At 48.1% G+C, this 17,672-nt stretch overlaps 1 protein-coding gene and 1 long non-coding RNA gene across 2 annotated transcripts in view; both read right to left on the bottom strand.

Annotated features, from left to right (window-relative positions):
• LOC142565833 (uncharacterized) overlaps positions 1-9,893 on the bottom strand; it is a 136,690-nt gene extending 126,797 nt beyond the window's left edge. Inside the window, exon 1 of the long non-coding RNA XR_012824886.1 lies at positions 9,756-9,893. This is a non-coding gene — a long non-coding RNA (uncharacterized LOC142565833). The remainder of the gene's footprint in view (positions 1-9,755) is intronic.
• A 2,539-nt stretch (positions 9,894-12,432) lies between these two features.
• LOC142565998 (sentrin-specific protease 7-like) lies at positions 12,433-13,859 on the bottom strand. The gene has a single exon (XM_075676673.1). The coding sequence runs from the start codon at positions 13,843-13,845 to the stop codon at positions 12,763-12,765; it is 1,083 nt and encodes a 360-aa protein (XP_075532788.1). The 5' UTR covers positions 13,846-13,859; the 3' UTR covers positions 12,433-12,762.
• Positions 13,860-17,672: the final 3,813 nt, after the last annotated feature.

Genomic DNA, 17,672 nt, shown 5'->3' with positions numbered 1-17,672 from the left:
GAAGGGCACCAACGGGAAGCACGGGCGAGGCGCTAACTCTCACCCGAACATTATTGCGCACAAGGTGCTGGAAGGCAGAACAGAGGAGACGCGAAAAACAAAAGATATTTAAAGCAATACGTAGCGAAAATCGGCGCCAGTCGTACACGCCAAATAAACGCCATTTCCTATGAGTGCATACGTAGCGACGCCGGCAGTCAGTATACAATCAAAATCAAGCACCGGAATTAAAATCAAGTTAAAGGTGAGTTACAATCTAATGATGTACATGAGGCTAGGTCTTAGAGTCGGTGACTGTAATGGGAGCATCTGCAAAAAAAGTGTGCGTAGAAATGTAAAGGGCACTTATAAAAAGTAACGATAAAACGAATGTGTTGTCAGGATTGGGGGCTCAATCCCATCGCTCGTGATCCGCTGTCAAGATTGGAGTCCGGCATGAATTCGAAGGTAGCTGGCCCATGCCGTCATCCAACTTATCCACGCTGTGGACGTTGATGAAGGGAAGGACTGCTTCTCATCGAGAACGAGGAATATGGGTTTACTTACAGTATTTAGATGCAGTTCATCAGTCTAGCATGACTGCGAGAGAAAGCGTGTCGAGAAACCCCACAACAGCAGTTTTTAAACACTCGGTCCTCCCGCGATACAAGGTGACGCGAACGTTCGTTTAGTCCCCGTAAACTAGCCGCCTCTCCGCGGGACGGTTTACACACACACATGCACACACACACGTGTTCACGGTCCGAAACGGACACCAGACGAATTTCGTAGAACTAGGAGCCGTCCCGGGTAGCGCGCCCGGGTAGCAGATCAGATCCGCGTTGTCGTGTTGCGCACAAAGCCTACTTCGTCGAACTCCTTCAGTCACAACGGCGACGTGGCTAAAGCTTAACGGAGGCGGTTTCAGCACAAAGCCTGCTTCGTCAAACGCATCCCAGCTGAAGCGACGGAGAGTGGAGGACGTGCGTATTGTTCCTGACACAAAGTCGACTTAGTCACGCCGTGGCTAGAGATTGGCGGCGGCATTCCAAGATGAGGTTGCCACCGCTGGCGAAAATGGCTGGCAAACTTGCACTGCAGCTGGCCGTTCCTAACAGGGTCACCTTTCCGGGTCTTTAAAAAAGGCTCCCTCGTTTGAGCTTGCGCACCGGTCTCTAGCTATAACGCTTTAGTATCTTGCAGAGACTAATCGAACAAAACCCAAACACCATTCCACGTAAAGGATAATTATAACGATTTTTAACGGTTGTTTCTTGTCATAAAGAGTACATGCCTACAAAGAACGACAGTGAAATGTTATATTAGATTATTAGTGTGTATTACTGTGTTAATTGGTAATTGTTTACTGAGCTATGCACTTCTGAAACTTCGTTCCCGCTTATCAAAACGCTTCTAAGAGTTTTCCGTTAAGCTTCCCACACTTGAATCAGAATTCTACGTTGAGCATTTTGGTGTTAAGGGCTCACAACCGCATCGAGAGACTGCCTATACACTTCCCTTCAACAAATTTGAACGTTGTCTGAAGCAGTCGTCGGCATATCGGTCAGTGGAACAACAAAAACACCAAAGGGGGATATCAGGCAACAAATGCCTTGACTATATTTTTTTTTTCATACTCGACAAAGTACAATGTATTTACACCCTGCGCAGATAGACAGCTCAAGCTTGTTATTTATTTATTTATTTATTTATTTATTTATTTATTTATTTATTTATTTATTTATTCTAGTTTGAAAAGTTCCTATACCATACGCAGTTCGGCAATAATGTCATCCAGAGAAGCAAAAACACAAAAGTGGCTGCGATCGAGCTCATAACAGAAGCCTTGCAACGAGGACAAGAAAACAACATACAATGACCAAAATAACAGGTTGCAGAGAGAGATACTTCTTCTTAACAGAGGAGAAAATGCACACTACAAAAACACATGATGTGCCGTTATTGTTGCTGTTATCCTCTGTCATAAAACTCCGTTAAATACAACATCGGCGACTTCCAAAAGGCCATTTCACAACAAACGCCAACTGGGAACTAGACCCCATTTTGATTTTCTTTTTCTTTTTTTTTTTTTGATTGTGGTATTGTATCAGGCATAAATAAATTCCGTCCCAAAATTACTTTGGGTGCGAAAAATATTTTGTGCACATGAAGTCCATTTGAAATTAGCCAAATGGCAGGTCTGAGTAAAAACCTTGCAAGAAATTGGGTGGTTCAAGCATTGTTGCAAGACTCGCATTTTGTGTCAATATTTGACATCGTTCTTTCACTAAAAGACTATGTTGGGCATGTTTTTTTGTTCCTGTTTTCCCTCCTTTAACACGACATAGAAATGGTCAAGGTACAGCATTTTTTTGAAGACAAATTATTCGTAACAAATGGTCGCGCCAAAAAGCTTGAACCTTCTCCTACTGAATGGCCCCTATAGCGTACTACCTAATGCTGGACATATCATTAACAAAGGCCAGTGCCAGTTCCAAAAATCACTCTTACGAAAGAAAAAGCTTTGGGAATTCGGCCCCTCGTCTGTACGAAATCCTCTTATCCTTGTCTCCTTTGCCTTTATAGATTAAATTCATCATGCTTTCACGTTAAGCAGTGCAAATTGTCATAGTTTTAGTCACTTCCGCCTTGGCGCAAGTCAGCTGTGCCTGGCTCTTTGGACCCAGCTGTTTGATGAGCCACCCGCCGTGGTTGCTCAGTGGCTATGGTGTTGGGCTGCTGAGCACGAGGTCGCGGGATCGAATCCCGGCCACGGCGGCCGCATTTCGATGGGGGCGAGATGCGAAAACACCCGTGTGCTTAGATTTAGGTGCACGTTAAAGAACCCCAGGTGGTCAAAAATTTCCGGAGTCCTCCACTACGGCGTGCCTCATAATCAGAAAGTGGTTTTGGCACGTAAAACCCCAAATATTATTATTGATGAGCTGTATTGGGATTTCATTGGATCCTGATGCCACATTATTAGAGACGTAGAACCCCCAGTTATTTTTTTTTTAGTTTAATTTTTCTCCGGTAAATGTTGTACATTCCAGTTTCTCCGTTTCTTGTGGTGGTTTAGATGCTACCCTTTTCTTTTCACGGTGCTATTTCCATCTGAGCCGTACTTCGCGTAATCCCAGCATTTTTGGCTTCTCGGTGATTTCCTAGACGCTTGCTTATGCGCTTCTATGAGCTTGGTTAACTTCCTTCTTCCAACACTTAGATGGTTCCATCTTTCTGTTCAATGGCTTAAGAACCATGTTTGCCTTACCTCCTGCTGCACACTGACTGCCAGCTAGATATCATACTATCTACTATATCGCGGAGCTTTGCGCGTTTCACATAGGCCCTAGATGATGATGATTCGATAATGGTGATGATGACTTGTAGCTCTACCCTTCGCATATGGCACAAAAAGCTCTGTGAATTCGGTCTCAGATGCCGCATTCACAAAGCTTTTTTGTTCGCAAGTGCTCTTTGCCATTTGGCGCTAATATTATCTCCAGCATCACGACTGGCTGAAATAATCTTTTACAAACAGTTCTAGCGGAATAGCTTTTTGTGCATGCAGGGACTCTATAACGTAAAGTTATTTCAAACTTTTTTTTTATTATTCCAATTCTGCAATCAGCCCTCCAAGAATGCTCAATTTTTTTTCAGGTCACCCCCGCTTCCCTTGTCTGTCACAAGATGTCAGAAAAACAGCAAAATCTCCTCATCTAATATGACGTGTACACACTGATTGTGCAAGATTAGTCAGAACAAAAGAAAAATAATAATTTATGATTCTACGTTTTCTTTTCCCGTCAGCCCACCGCAATTAGTCAAAAGTTGTTGGGCTGCGCCCAAACCGCAAACGCTCACCGCGTCAAAGTGACGTGAACGCATTAAAGATGCATCAATATGCCCAACAAAGCTGAACTTTTTTTTCGGAATAGCCGTAGACTGCCCCGTTGTGAAATGAACAGAAGATAGCTGCCCGCGGATCACTCTGGCACTGGTTACTCGGGGCTGCTGGGTAGAATGGATTCATTTGCGTATGATAAACAAAATATTACGCGACAGTAATAGTATAACGATGCCGATCGCCCTCTCGGCACGTGCACGACATCGTTCTTGGAAATTTTCTTCGCCTTGGATCTGTTTTAGCCGCATTTTTACCCTTCCGCTGCACGATTTTCTACCAGACACTGAAAGCCAAGCAAGCTGAAGTGGGCCAATCGTCGACGCCGGCACCGCCCTCCTCATCCGGTTATCTACTTTCACTGCGCTAGCTCGGCCGCGTCAAAACCCGCTCCACGAATACGTGATCATCGCCTCTGGTCAGCCAATTAGATAAGAAAAACGCGTCAAGAACGGCAGTGCTATTCGCTTGGGAAGCAAACAAGTCTGCCTTCCAGTAAACTTTGTTTGTGTGTGTGTGTGTGCGTGTTTGCGTGCGTGCGTGCGTGCGTGCGCGCGTGTGTGTGTGTGTGTGTGTGTGTGTGTGTGTGTGTGTGTGTGTGTGTGTGTGTGTGTGTGTGTGTGTGTGTGTGTGTGTGTGTGTGTGTGTGTGTGTGTGTGTGTGTGTGTGTGTGTGTGTGTGTGTGTGTGTGTGTGTGTGTGTGTGTGTGTTTGTGTGTGTGTGTGTGTGTGTGTGTGTGTGTGTGTGTTCATTTCTCATTTCGGAGAATTCGTCAATGACTCGGCACTAGCTCCGAAAGAACCTTAAAACGGCTGATTACCTTGGTAAATGGGCTTAAATGGAGGAGAAACGAGAAGGTCATTTGCTCAGGCAAGACCCCTAGCTTCTGTTGTCCGCCTGCTGTTTGTAGCGATGACTTCGGCGAGACATACAAGGATAGCAAGAAAGCTTTTCATTGTCGCTGTACAAGCCGCTATCTGGCAGGCCCATAGTGTATCGCTGAGACGCTGCAGCTCTATCACTGCCAAAGACAACCCTTTCTGCAAATCTACGCACAGAGACTGAATTGCAGGTGCACTCAAGAAAACATAGAGACATTCTAAAAGAGAGAAAAAAATCTCTCACCGGTTTTATCACCTTGCAGACATCCACAATGACTAGATTGAGGTGGTGGCTCATGCAGTAGAAGTACACTGCCTGCGGCACTTCCTGCCTGAACAGCCCCTGGACGCCCCTTGAGGTACCGCTCGCGAGACTCGCACCATCATATGTTTGAGCAATGCACACCTGAGTATCTATGCCACAGCGATACAACGTTTCCCTTACGCAGCCTAGGAGTGAATTTGCATGCAAGTGCTCAGCGTCGCGGAATCCAAGAAACCGCTCAAAGAAACTTGCGTGGAACCCTACTACAACAGATAATTGTTCCGTGTTGCTTAGGTCCTTGGTTTCGTTGACAATAAGTGCAAAGTACTTGGAGCTTTTCATCTCTTCCTTTATACTTATTAATGTGATGTGGATCAGAATTTCGAGGATCTGGTCTTGTATCGAATGATGAACGTACTTCGTGTTCGCTGCTCCACCATTCAGTTTGTTTCCGGCAATGTCGTCATATTTGCCAAACAAGTTCAATAGCTCAACGAATTTTCCCTTGTTTTCACTTGTGGCACCGTCATCGTGGCCCCTCTGAGCAATTCTCTGAACGGCAGTGAATCACAAAATATGTGCGACTCTTGCTATATAGAGGCAATTTTCCTGCACCTCTTTTGAGTAAGCGTCGCTGAGATGTGTTGCAACTGACTTGCTCTGTCCTCCCGACTTCATCGGCGTGCAGAAAACCCACGATGTCTGGCAAGACTTATGCGTGAGTGAGTTTTCTTGCTTTTTAAAACCAGCATTTTTTTCTAGGGCCCTTTCTCCAGTTACTGTATTCACTGTTGACAAATGCATATTTCTCATTGGCCCCAATAGAAAATATTCTATAAGGCTAACAGAAAGCTGCGTCAGCCTGCACGCTGTAGTCCAACCAAGGAAATAGGTGGTACCAGCCCGAGTGGAAGCTTCTGCTGAATTTTCCGTACTTCTTAGATGGAAATGGGTTCAGTATTGACTGTGTGGGTCCAACTGTGTGGAAATGTCCAGCTGGCCTGCATGGTCGACATCCACATCCGAGGCGGTGAATTCGGTCGCGGAACCAGGTTCATCACTTGCTACCCACGATGCGGAAAGCTGTGCACTCATTATCCATTTGCATCGACGAGGACGGACAAGCGTCGCCAAAAGTGATGCTATTCACCGTCTCTTCAAGCGGAATCAAAACGGAGCGCTAAGAAGGATTTTCTTGTACATGGAGCGTCTCCGAATCTCCCACTGTTGAAGCAGAAAGCTCGGTGTGGACGCATTGTTGCTTGGCCCGTTTGCTTGCATTCGAAAAAAAGTCGGTAATGGACCTTTTCTACGACATCCTAAGGCAACCCAAAGGTCCTGTGGCGTCGACCACACGTTGGAGCCTCTTCCGGTGGCGATATAGGCTGGCGTTTCTTCCCACGATACGAGCACTGCTTGCGAGCGAGCAAACGAATTGGCAAAAGTGCTTGGTGCCCCCGTCACCTTTTCTTTTCCTCTTCTTCGCTTTCTTTTCTTCTTCCTTCGACTTTCCCACTGCTGCTGCTGCTGTCTGGGACACCACGTCGAGGGGTGGTTCAGAGCGCGTGTATACATGACAGGAGTGCTACAGAAAGGCGACGCGAGAAACTCGTTTCGACTTTTCACCGTGTCGAATGTGCACATACCCTCTGGAGCTCTCTGGGCATCGCCACACTAGCCTCTTGACAACTGTAATTATCCGTGAACCCCCGCAAAAGGATTGCAGAAACTGCAGCGCTTACCTTTCTACTAACGTGCAAGTCTATAGGCTAGCTAGATAGAATGGTAGAGAGGAGGGAGGAGTGGAAGCAAAGATAGGGTAGGATAGACGCAGTCGCTAAACGACTGAATAACAGGCTTTCCGCTCTTCGCTCACAGTTCCCATTTAACGAGAAGGGAGGGGGGATAGAGAAAAGATGGCATAAGAAGGCAACGAAACGCTACTACTATAGGCACGACTGCGGCTACTTTGCGGCTATGGCATTGCTCGAGGTCGCGGATTTGACCGATCGAGGCAGCCGCATGTCGACGAGCCTAAATAAAAAAACATTCATGCACTTTGATTTAGCGACACGTTAAACAACACCACGCTGCCAAAATTAATCCGGAGTGCGCCACTGCGGCCTGCCTCATAATCCGGTTGTGGCTTTGACACGTACAGCCCCATAATCCAATTCAAGTTTAATGCTTCTGCCACGATGCGATGTGCCATGTGAGGCAATGACAATACTCAACCCTCTCAGACGCTATAAAATATGGCGCACAACAAAGCCTCAAGCAAATACCTCACCTTGTGGGTTCTGTGTACTACAGGTGGAAAATTCGGGCCGCACCATAGAGGCCGCGCCTTGAAAGCGATCTGCGATGCCGACAAAGAGTGCCGACTGCTGATAACTTCGCGCGATGTATTGTCGCCGCTTAGCGTTGAAGAGAGACGCACGGACCCGTATCTTGAAAGCGATCTGCGACAGTAGCAGAGTGAGGCGTGCTCTGAGAGCTCCGTGAGCGCTGTGTCCTCGCCGCTTTGTGGGCGTTGCAGCGAGAGGCAGCACGAACGCGAATTCGCTCGCTGCTGCGGGCGCTACCTCGAAAGCGGTCGTCTTACGGGACCGAGGGACAGTTCTCTCGTTGGCTAAGCATAGAAATGCTTACGCATTTAAAAATTGTTTCGTGTCTACAGTGGAGGAAGGAAAAAACTGAGGAGAGGCCCTACTCCGTCCGCGCGCTAGGGAAGCCACGTGGTATTTTCTCCTTTTTCCTTTTTTTTTCTTTCTTCTGCTGCAGCGGACGTATTCTCAGGCCACAACGGTGGCTTTGTTATGGTTGTGTGCGCTCACACGTGTTGCTCCGTGAGTTTGGCACCATACGTGGCAAAGGCGCAGTGTGTGCAGGATTGCGTTAGTCTCCGTGTTCTGTTCCGCTGTTTTATCTAGACCGCGCTCTACCAGTTGTTGCTGTCGCCAGCAACAACTCGGTGTAGGACTCGGAGTAAAAAGTGCGAAAGAGCGCGCAGGCAACGCCGTGCACCACTTACCCCACCACGGACGAAGGACGATGAGCGCATATGTTTCCCGTCTTCGGTGAATTCGTGCTAACGTGTCATCACAGACTGAAACCTCTGTACTTCAGATTATGCACGATAAACACCTTGCACGTCAGTGACAGCTGTGTAGTGTTCCTGCTTTTGACAGCGGACGATGCAATTGTACGCGGCACGTAAGAACAGCCATGTGGATGGGTGGGAAAGAAGCGGTTGCTGTGAGTAATGAAGGGACGAACCCCCTTCACTACAGCAACCTTATCTGTGTGCTCGAGGGGGCGCAGGGAAGTTAAGGTTGGCGGACGCGGTGCAAGAGTGAACAAGGTTCGACAGAAGAACGTTAGCCTGCGTGCACGTCAAGCGGCTGATGGTACGTATACGTTGGAGTTGGAGTTGGAGTTTATTTCACCACAGCGTTTCAATGTTTGCATATTCCTACATGAGGCAACGATACAATGTCTGGTGCGGAAAGCGGGAAAAAAGCTGCGATATAAACGCAGCTTGACTGGCCCCACATCCCAGCAATACAAGGCAGAAAAGTGACAGCATTCATAGTCATGAAAACAAATAAATAGGCACATAAATACAACGTGAAATTGGCACAATAAGGAATATAACTATCCAAAAACGAAAATGCAGAAATGTTTGCACTCCTCGAGAAGAAAAAAAAAATTAAAGGTCGTAAAAAGAAATGCAGCATTTTATGCCTCATTTTTTGCACCAAGAAAACAACAAGAAATACATCATGTCAGTAAAGAAAGATTGGACATATCCTGTCGCGAAAGAACGCGCAATCGCTCTACAGAAAAATTGAATTTGTTTAGTTGTGGGGGAGTGAATGTTTCAGCATTTGGAGACCATAGTTTGTTCGGCATCGAGGAACCTTCCAATAATCGCTCTGTCTAGTAGGTCGAGACAAGGTGCTGCGCTCTAAGCATGCTATGGAAGTAAGATTATTATTTCCTTTGTTGAATTCAGTTTTCAAAGACACTAATAAACACGTACTTACGTAAGCCCGGTCAACGCGCGATAGCCGCACGCATACGCGCTTACTACTTGACACCGCAGAGCTTTCTTTCTGTGAAGCTGCACTTGCCGTGAGAACAACAAGCTGCACTTGCCATGAGAACAACATCCCTAATGCCGCAGTCGGTGTATTTAAACGCGTAACGATGTTCTCCTCTGCCGGACTGTTCATCGGCGCGATGTGGCCCGTCACACCTCCTCTGTGAGTGGCCGCCAGAAAACGTGTTCAATAAAGCAAAACGATTCCGATGAAGCCACGGCCAGCATACGTGTTTGTCCTCATAAACTGCGGATGGGCTTGTCATAGGTCGTATCGCGATGGAATACACCGCGATTGGACCGTTGGTCAGATCGCTACGGCGCGCAACGAAACCGCGCAAAATGACGGCCGGCGTGGTTGCGCCTGTAGTTGCGCGCCGAAGACGAGAAATATAGAGGAGAATCTGGCTCGACACGATGGCGGAGTAAGGCCGACTTCCAGCGTCACTTGGCTTCACAAAGAGCGACGTCAGGGCTCCTCCTTCGATTTTCCTTCATCTATGGTGTCTAGTGTAGGCCAAAGAAGCGATTAGCGCCTATGTGACGCGTTGTAAGCATATGTATACACAAGGTGTTGCATATTTCGCTGCGCATGTTTGAAAAAAGAAGATTTGCGCTCACCGCTGCACTGTTCTTGCTGAAAGTTTGCAGAAGTATCGCATGTTGAAGTCGACGTCGCTCAGTGTAACACTTGCCACAGTTTATTGCCTGGTATTTAGGAAAAAAGTACAAATTTGCCTGCACTTAAGGGGATGCGAGCTGCTTCCGCGACGGCGCAAGCATAAGGTTGTATCGCCGCCTACCGGCAGCTGCAGAACGCAGTGCTTCAGGAGCGGCCAACACACGGCAAACCGCGCTGAGCGGCTGCTTTTTGTATCCGCCGGCAGGCAGCGATACAACCTTAACTCGCGCAGTCGCGGCAGCAGCTCGCATCCCCTTAAGTGCAGGCAAATTTTCACTTTTCTTCTTAAAAACAGGGCAATTAACTGTGGCGAGTGTTACACTGAACGACGTCGACTCCAACATGCGATCCTGCAGCAAAATTTCAGCAAGAACAGTGCCGCGGTGAGTGCAAAACCTTTTTTCCGAACATACGTAGCGAAATATGCAGCACCCTGTACGTGCTGTCGCCGAAGGCTGCCAGCCGAACTAACCGACGCTTGAATGACTGAGATACGTACACGGTCGTGTCGATTGAAACGCATTGCTGAACTAAGAAAATGCTGCATTCCCCTGCGCGAAGAACAAGAAACGGCTATCGAAATCGGCAGTAACAGCCCGTACAGCGTCCTGGGTCTGCGTTTCATTTAAGAAATTTTTCAAAGTTAAATTACGATTAGCAAAAAAAAGAAATTACTGTTTAGATACCTCCATGCCTACTCCTGAATGCAGGCAACTTTCTGATAGAGGCGTAAGCTTCAGTTATGGTGCGGCAGCGCGTCTGCCGTGTCCGTGCGAACAGCTGGTGCGAAACAGAAACTGCGCGTGCGTATCAACATAGTAAATTAATCTGACTCGCCATGTGCGCGCGTGGTGAAGTGGTAAGGTGTTCGGCTTGCGATTCGCAGGTCAGGCGGTCGAATCCTGGTGGTACCTCTTTTTTTTTTTTTCATTAGAACGCTCTCTTTTGGTTTCTGTATTTAAAAAACATATGTATCGGCGGTATCCAGGCACCGCGTATTCCTCGCTCTATAGCTGCATTTCGCACCAGTACCCAGCTCCTTTGGTATGCCGCTCCTGTCCAGCGCTCCAGCATCCCGCGCGCGACACTGGGCCCATAATCCGGCATGGCACTAGACACTGGATATGGGGTTTCGCAATAAGGTCAAAAGTTGATTAATTAATGGTAAATAATTATGTGATTAGCCGAAATAAAAAAAGAGTGACTTGCTCCAAGCGACGGCAAACAACATTCCATTGGTTCAGTGCAGCTACGTGGCACTTGCATACTTTTTTTTTAAATTTTGGCACAAGCTACGTGGGATACGTGGTATATAAACGGGATCATAGACCTACGCTTTTAAAATATTTCTTTTTTGTACTCTCAGGCAGCTCAGAAGACGTATTAAATACCTCTTTCAAACATTTTGACATTGTGAATACGAGCAGCCATGACGTCTCTACTAGGCAGCGCTTCGTTTCCTCAGTCTGCGATAGAGCTCCCCGGGGCGTGTTTTCAGTGGTATAAGAGCAATACGCAGCGGCGCTATATTTATATATATATGTATACGATGCACCATGCTCTCTGATACTCCGCGTTTCTTTTATTGCGACAGCAATTACTTGGACCCTCGAGACGAATTTTCGTCGTCTTCGCCGACGTCGGTGCAGGTTCCGTGTAAAGACAGTGCGATAGAATCGCGCCCATGCTCCGTATGCTATGGGTGCGAGGGAAAGCGTGCGAGAGTGAGCCGGCAATAATGATGGCTCGATGCGCGCCGTCTTCTCGTGCGCACAAGAGGAGGAAGGTGAACGGCACTAGGGGACCCGGGGGAGGGGTTGGAAGTGAGACAGGTGAGTGAGAGTCTCCTCTTCAAGCCTGGCCATGGCTGCGCCTGAGCAAGGAGCCGCAGGAGGTAATCTTCGGCGGGTGCAAATTGAGGCGAGCCGAGATGGCTGGTGGCTTCGCGTGCGCTGTGCTCTCGCGCGCCTTTGTGTTGAAGGTCGCGTAAACTCAATTTTCCGTGAGGTATCGAAGCAAGAGCCTCTGCATGCTGCTCTTAATCCTGCCACCGTTGGCAAAGCACGTTTGCGCGTCATCGAGTAACATCCGTTCATCTTTGCCTGCGCACGCGCGACAGAACGCTTGTTAATTTATTTAGTAAGAGAATACTAACTGGAATTTATACGGCCGGTAAAACTACGAACCTTGGTTCGTGTAGTGGTGTGATGCTATCGCTACCAGTGCTTCGCCTTTCTGGCGAAACTGACATTTTTTTTTTCCTGCAGGGTAGCTGTCATTTTGACGCGTGAACTGCCGCAAGAAGCACTGTCGCGACCCGAAACCTATCACCTCTGTGAAAGCAAGTGCTACTCGCACTGCCCTGCCACAGCTTTTTGAGCTCTATAGAAACCGGAGCGACGCTCTCAAGTATGCACCAGTGCCCTGTAGTGAAGGCGCTGCTGGTTTATGCCCACACCACAGTTTGCACTACCTTACTCGAACGCATCAGAGACCGACCGCTTCAGGTAACATTACCAAATACCTCGATAAAGAAAGCAAGAAAGCTCGATAAGAAAGCAAGAAAGATAAAGAAAAAGAAAGTCACTGCATTGTGAAAATTTATTTGCACAAGAAATAGCATGCGAAGATATATAGTTTACTCAAAGACAAAATAAGATAAGCATTAATAAAATGCGCTCAATCAAAAACACGTCGAAAAAGAAGCCCTTCTTCGTCAAAGAATTGACGGTCGCGTACCATTGACGCCCGCATACCAAAAAAAGAAAAAAGAATTCCGACAGCAAAAACAATGTTTTTAGGTAATGAATAAACTGTTGCTTCTTGAGAAAACCGTGTGAGGTGGCTCACCTCCCCCCCCCCCCTCTCCGGTAAATACGTATCGCTCATGCTTTCTCAAGTGGCACTGTGCTCGTGGCCTCCAAGATCGCACAGGAGCGCTGCTTTTCAGCCGCATAACGGCAGGTGGCACATTTTCGCCGGGGTTCTCCTGCGGATGCTGCGACGCACGACGTCAGCAGGACGAAGCCCTGCACTCGCAGTCTCGGGGGTCTCGTGTTGGAGCTCAATGCCTGCAGCCCTCACACGCCACTTGGAATGTAAGTCGGACCCGGGATGCTGTTTCTCGTGCAACTCGATAATGAGCTTGCTCATGGTTGTCCGCTTTAGTGCCACGTCTCCCGATGAAAAGAGGTTGCGGCTCATTTCGACAGGTTCGCCGTGCTTGGGCGCGTTGCGGAAGAAAGCTTCCATGTTCATCAGAACATAGACGCCGCAGTCCGTGTTGTTCGTCTGCTGCGGCGTTAGCGGAACGTACAGTGGCATGTTTGCCTCCGTGAACACAAGAACGGATTCCCGTTTCCTCTTCCACTCCTCCGAGAGGTAACCGCGTATATTCCTCGCTATATCGTTCAAGTTTCCGACGTACCCTCTCAACGAGTCGAAGACGAGTAGGTAAGCGTTGGGACTTTCGTGTGGTGCCTGTTCATGTGGGAGGGCGCGTCCCGCGAAGCAGACGATCGCCAGAATCCAATGGTTCTTGACGTTTACCGGGACGACTATGTAGTCCTTTGTGAAGACGTCCACTGAACGCGTCCACCTTCTCACCCGCTCAAGTTGTAACGCTCCTATAGACAGCTCTGGCGTGGTAAGAGCCGAAGCGCCGAGAGGCCCGGTAAGACAGCTATAAAAATGAGGACCGAAGAGATGAGTGGCGCGGCCCAGTTCTTCACTCATAACTTCGTGAAAGATGGTCTTGCAACCAAATTCAATTATAGTGTCATTCAGACATTCACCTGGAAGCAGTCGCTCCAAGTCCGTCGTTCGCAGCTCCAGGGCACCCCTCACCGCCGGCGATGGGTACGTTAGAACGACCTCGGAGGAGCTCGACAGCTCGCTCTCCGCATTCTGGGCCGTCGCCATGGGTGCTGACGCTCGGGCCTCGTTGCTACTTTCGGGAGACGACCCAGTCAAGTCAGTGTGCGCGCTGGGCGACAACGATCGGTTTTCAGTTGCGCTAGCGGCGTTCATTACTGTCAGGTTGTTTAATTTGGATGAGTCTAGATTATCGACCAGTGTTGCCAGAGCCACTAAAGATTACCAACAGACTTCGGCCGAAGAAGCGGTAAAATCAGTAGATGAACCTAATATATTTATATTTTGATATAATGCATTTCAGGTTCGTTGCTTTACTTTGAGGCCCTGAAAGTAACATTCGCGTGGTATAGACTTCCTAGAATAGATTATATTCAATGATTATTGCCACAAACACAAGTGACAATTTTACGCGGACTCCGCCAACTCCTAGCCGTAGGCTTGTTCTGAGCCCAGTGTTACTAAATATCTTAAGCAATTACGTACGGCATGCTAGAAAAAATATTCATCAGCCATATCAAGTACATACGACCCTGATATTTGTGCACTTACGCAGTTCCGCTTTCTTTAGATTAAATAACGTATCACGTTGCGCTTGTCTCTGAGGCCTGGGGTTTACTTATTTGAATGCCAGACATTTGTAGCTGTTAGTAACGTAGCTGTAGCGTGCGTCGACTGGTTACTCGGTCCCACCCCTGGCGCTTCGAAATTGGAAATGTCGGTGACAATAGCCTCCTGCCAAAACTATATGCTTCAACTGCAGAATGTCTCGAATAAGTCTCGAAGGGTGTGTTCTTGCTGCACTGTGGGCGCCGGACGCGGCTGCAGACGTGTTCGCTATTTGTTTTTGTTTTTTCAGCTTCACCTACTTGGGCTATTTTACATCGAGGAAGGAAAAACTTAGGAGGGAGCATCGCGCAACGTGATTGAAGCCAAACCTGTCGGCCCAACACGTGATCGTCACGTCCAATTGCGCGTTGGTTTTAACGCTCTCGCTTAGCAGGCAGAGCCACAGCAGGGTAGCCGAACAAGTGTGCACCGAATAAGAGGGCTTTCTTTTTTCTTTTTTTTTTCTTCTTTAGCTACGCTTCGTGCAGGCTCGTGCAGACGAAAGTAGTGTGAGGCACAGGCTATGACGTCGTGTGCTGCACTTGGCTCGCTGCCCTGTAGCCAATCAGAGCAGACAGCGCGTCATCTTCTGCATTAGCACACGAAAAGTGCCTGACTCAGCACTTCGCCTGACTTTTCACTTACTGGCTGCGTATACATCCTTGCCTGAAATTAAACGCCAATGTACAAGTATTCTTTCCTCAACAAGTCTAGAAAAACTGCAGTGAAGTACATCGCGAATGCGCAGTGCACGAAGACAACTTCTCAATGAGTATAATAACAGCGCGAAGTCTGAAACAGCCTGCGCCATCCGTGAGTAAGAAAATTTTGTCTCCTTAGTAGATTAGCCTACTCTGTGACACACGTTCCCGCCAGCACTTCGCTGCCGTCGCTGCAGCGAACATCCTCTATCAGCGCCGAAAGTCACAGACAAAACGGCACCACGCGTTTGCAACGCCAGCCTGTTTGCTAAAAAAAATTTAATTATGGGGTTTTACGTGCCAAAACCACTTTCTGATTATGAAGCACGCCGTAGTGGAGGACTCCAGAAATTTTGACCACCTGGGGTTCTTTAACGTGCACCTAAATATAAGTACACAGGTGTTTGCGAATTCGATCCCGCGACCTCGTGCTCAGCAGCCCAACACCATAGCCACTGAGCAACCACGGCGGGCAACCAGCCTGTTTGTCCTCTGCTGCCTACACTCATCGAAAATGCAGTGTAGAAAGTGTAGTTTTCGTGCTACACTACACCTACAAAAAGAAACATGGCTTCGTGTTGGTGGGCGGAGCTACACTTTTTCTACACCAAGTAAAAAAAATGGCGACTTCTTACACTAGCTACACTCGTGTAGCCAGTATTGGCCTCGAGCTCCACCACTAGAAAAGCTTGCGCCACCGTCGGCGTGACGTGCTATGAGGGATCACGTGGATATAGCGGCCGCGTCAGCTGCTTCTGGAGCGCCGAAGCGAGCTGAAAACGAAAGATTAAATTCCCTCGTACGCTGCGGTCCTCATTTAGTGGCGAGATTTTCCCGCTTCGATGTCTCCTTTACAACGCTTGAAAGCACTACAATAGGTAGTGGCTGCCTTTGAAGGCGCGCAACATGGTATGCTTATTGCTCAGTGCCGCAGTGCCGGACGTACGCAACCGAGCCCGGTGTCAGCCTTATTCACACGTAGCCGCAGGACAAGAAGCTGCGTGAAGCTTGGCTCGCGAAACATAAAACCGGAAAACAGTCATCGGCTACAACTCGGGTATGCAGCAAGCACGGACGCGAGGAAGATTTCTGCTACGGCGCCGGGTCTGCGATGTTCGGAAAACGCTCACTGAGACGCTCGCCCGAGTCCGCTGCCCGACTAATGTCATGACGGTTTGGTCTATTTCTCTGGTTAACCTCCTTGCCTTTCCCCTTTCCTCTCTCTCTCTCTCTCTGGTCTATGAACTTGTCGATGCTATAGATACTGGCAAGTTCACTGGAGTGGAAAGGGAGCGGTAAGGATAGGATAGGGATAACTTTATTAAAGTGCCGGCAAACGACGGTTTAACGCGTTGTGACGCTGGCCAAGCGTCGACCCGGGGTTATACCCTACTCTGCACTAGCCCAGTTGGGCCCGTTTGAAGTGGGTCATGAGGCTTGTGAGGGAGCGGTAAGAAGCACACTTAAAAAGAAAGCATGGCATATTGTCATGTTTCTGCTATGAATTAATGCACTGGATTACAAAAAAGAAGCAGCGGGAAATCGCACGCTGAGAACATCGACAAACATCCAGTGCGACGCAACTCGAGAAATAATATTGAAACGTCCAAGGATTTAGAAGAAAAAGAAAGATTAAATCGTCGCGACGGCACATCACAGTCCCCGTAGGCGTCGAAGTCTCTACAATGAAATTATTTTTGAACAGCTCTGATAGCACCCACGTAACAATGGTTGCTTGTATAACGTCAAATGCTCATATTCTGCGGCCTATAGCTCATGTCACGGTGCGAAAGCGCGCACGCGGCGAAAGCGAAACAGTGCGCGGACAAGCATGCAGACGCGCAGTCGGTCGCTGCGAACCTGTGCGATCGCTGCATCGCGGCTTCATTCTATTACGCTCCATTTAGTTATACAAACACTATAAGAACATATTTCACATAGTTTGCTCTCAGCGTTTGCCTACCTTTCACGCAAGAAGCCGGTTCGGGAGACTCCATCGCGGCGACCGCGCGCAGTGGCGTTCGCTGTACGTATTCGGTAGATAGCGTCTGTAAACGATTCTGTGCTTTCAGTTTGCCCAAGATTATTATTTAGACAGTAAAAAACTTCTCTCGCTTCGAAAGTACTTACATAAATGTGCAGGAGAGCTCCCGCGAGGTGTTTTCAGTGAGCGCTGACAGCAAAAACCCATGAGGAGCGAGCCGCGTGATCCCTCATACTACGCCAGCGAGGCGCTTCCGATAGATGGCGACTCCGTAACTCTTCGCCGCCAATAGGTAAAAAAAAAAAAATTAAATTGCCCTACTAAGTATTGGTCAGTATGACCAAGAATATTCAATATCTTTTCTTTTTTGTTAAATGTGCGGAAGCCATCGATCATGATTATCAATATAAGCGAATCGCCGTACACTTTTAAAAAGGTAACCGTATTATTCAAGGAATGATGCGCTTGTTGGCGTATATTCGTTAAACTAAAGACACTAGGTAGCGCAGCCGTTGACCAGCGCATCCATGGCGGTAGCATGAGAGGGTTTGTACATATGCGTGTCTCAAGCGGCGCGGGCGCCGGTGTAGAACTCGAGCGCCATGCACATGCTCGATCCGCTCCTGCTGGAGCCCTCCAGGGCTGCCATTGCCGAGCGCGAACCTTGAAACGGAACAAAGGTCACGCGC

The sequence above is a fragment of the Dermacentor variabilis genome, unplaced genomic scaffold (assembly GCF_050947875.1).
Source record: "Dermacentor variabilis isolate Ectoservices unplaced genomic scaffold, ASM5094787v1 scaffold_12, whole genome shotgun sequence".
NCBI classification, from domain to species: Eukaryota; Metazoa; Arthropoda; class Arachnida; order Ixodida; family Ixodidae; genus Dermacentor; species Dermacentor variabilis.
The sequence above is the reverse complement of the archived record's forward strand: the minus strand, read 5'-3'. Positions and strand labels throughout refer to the sequence as shown.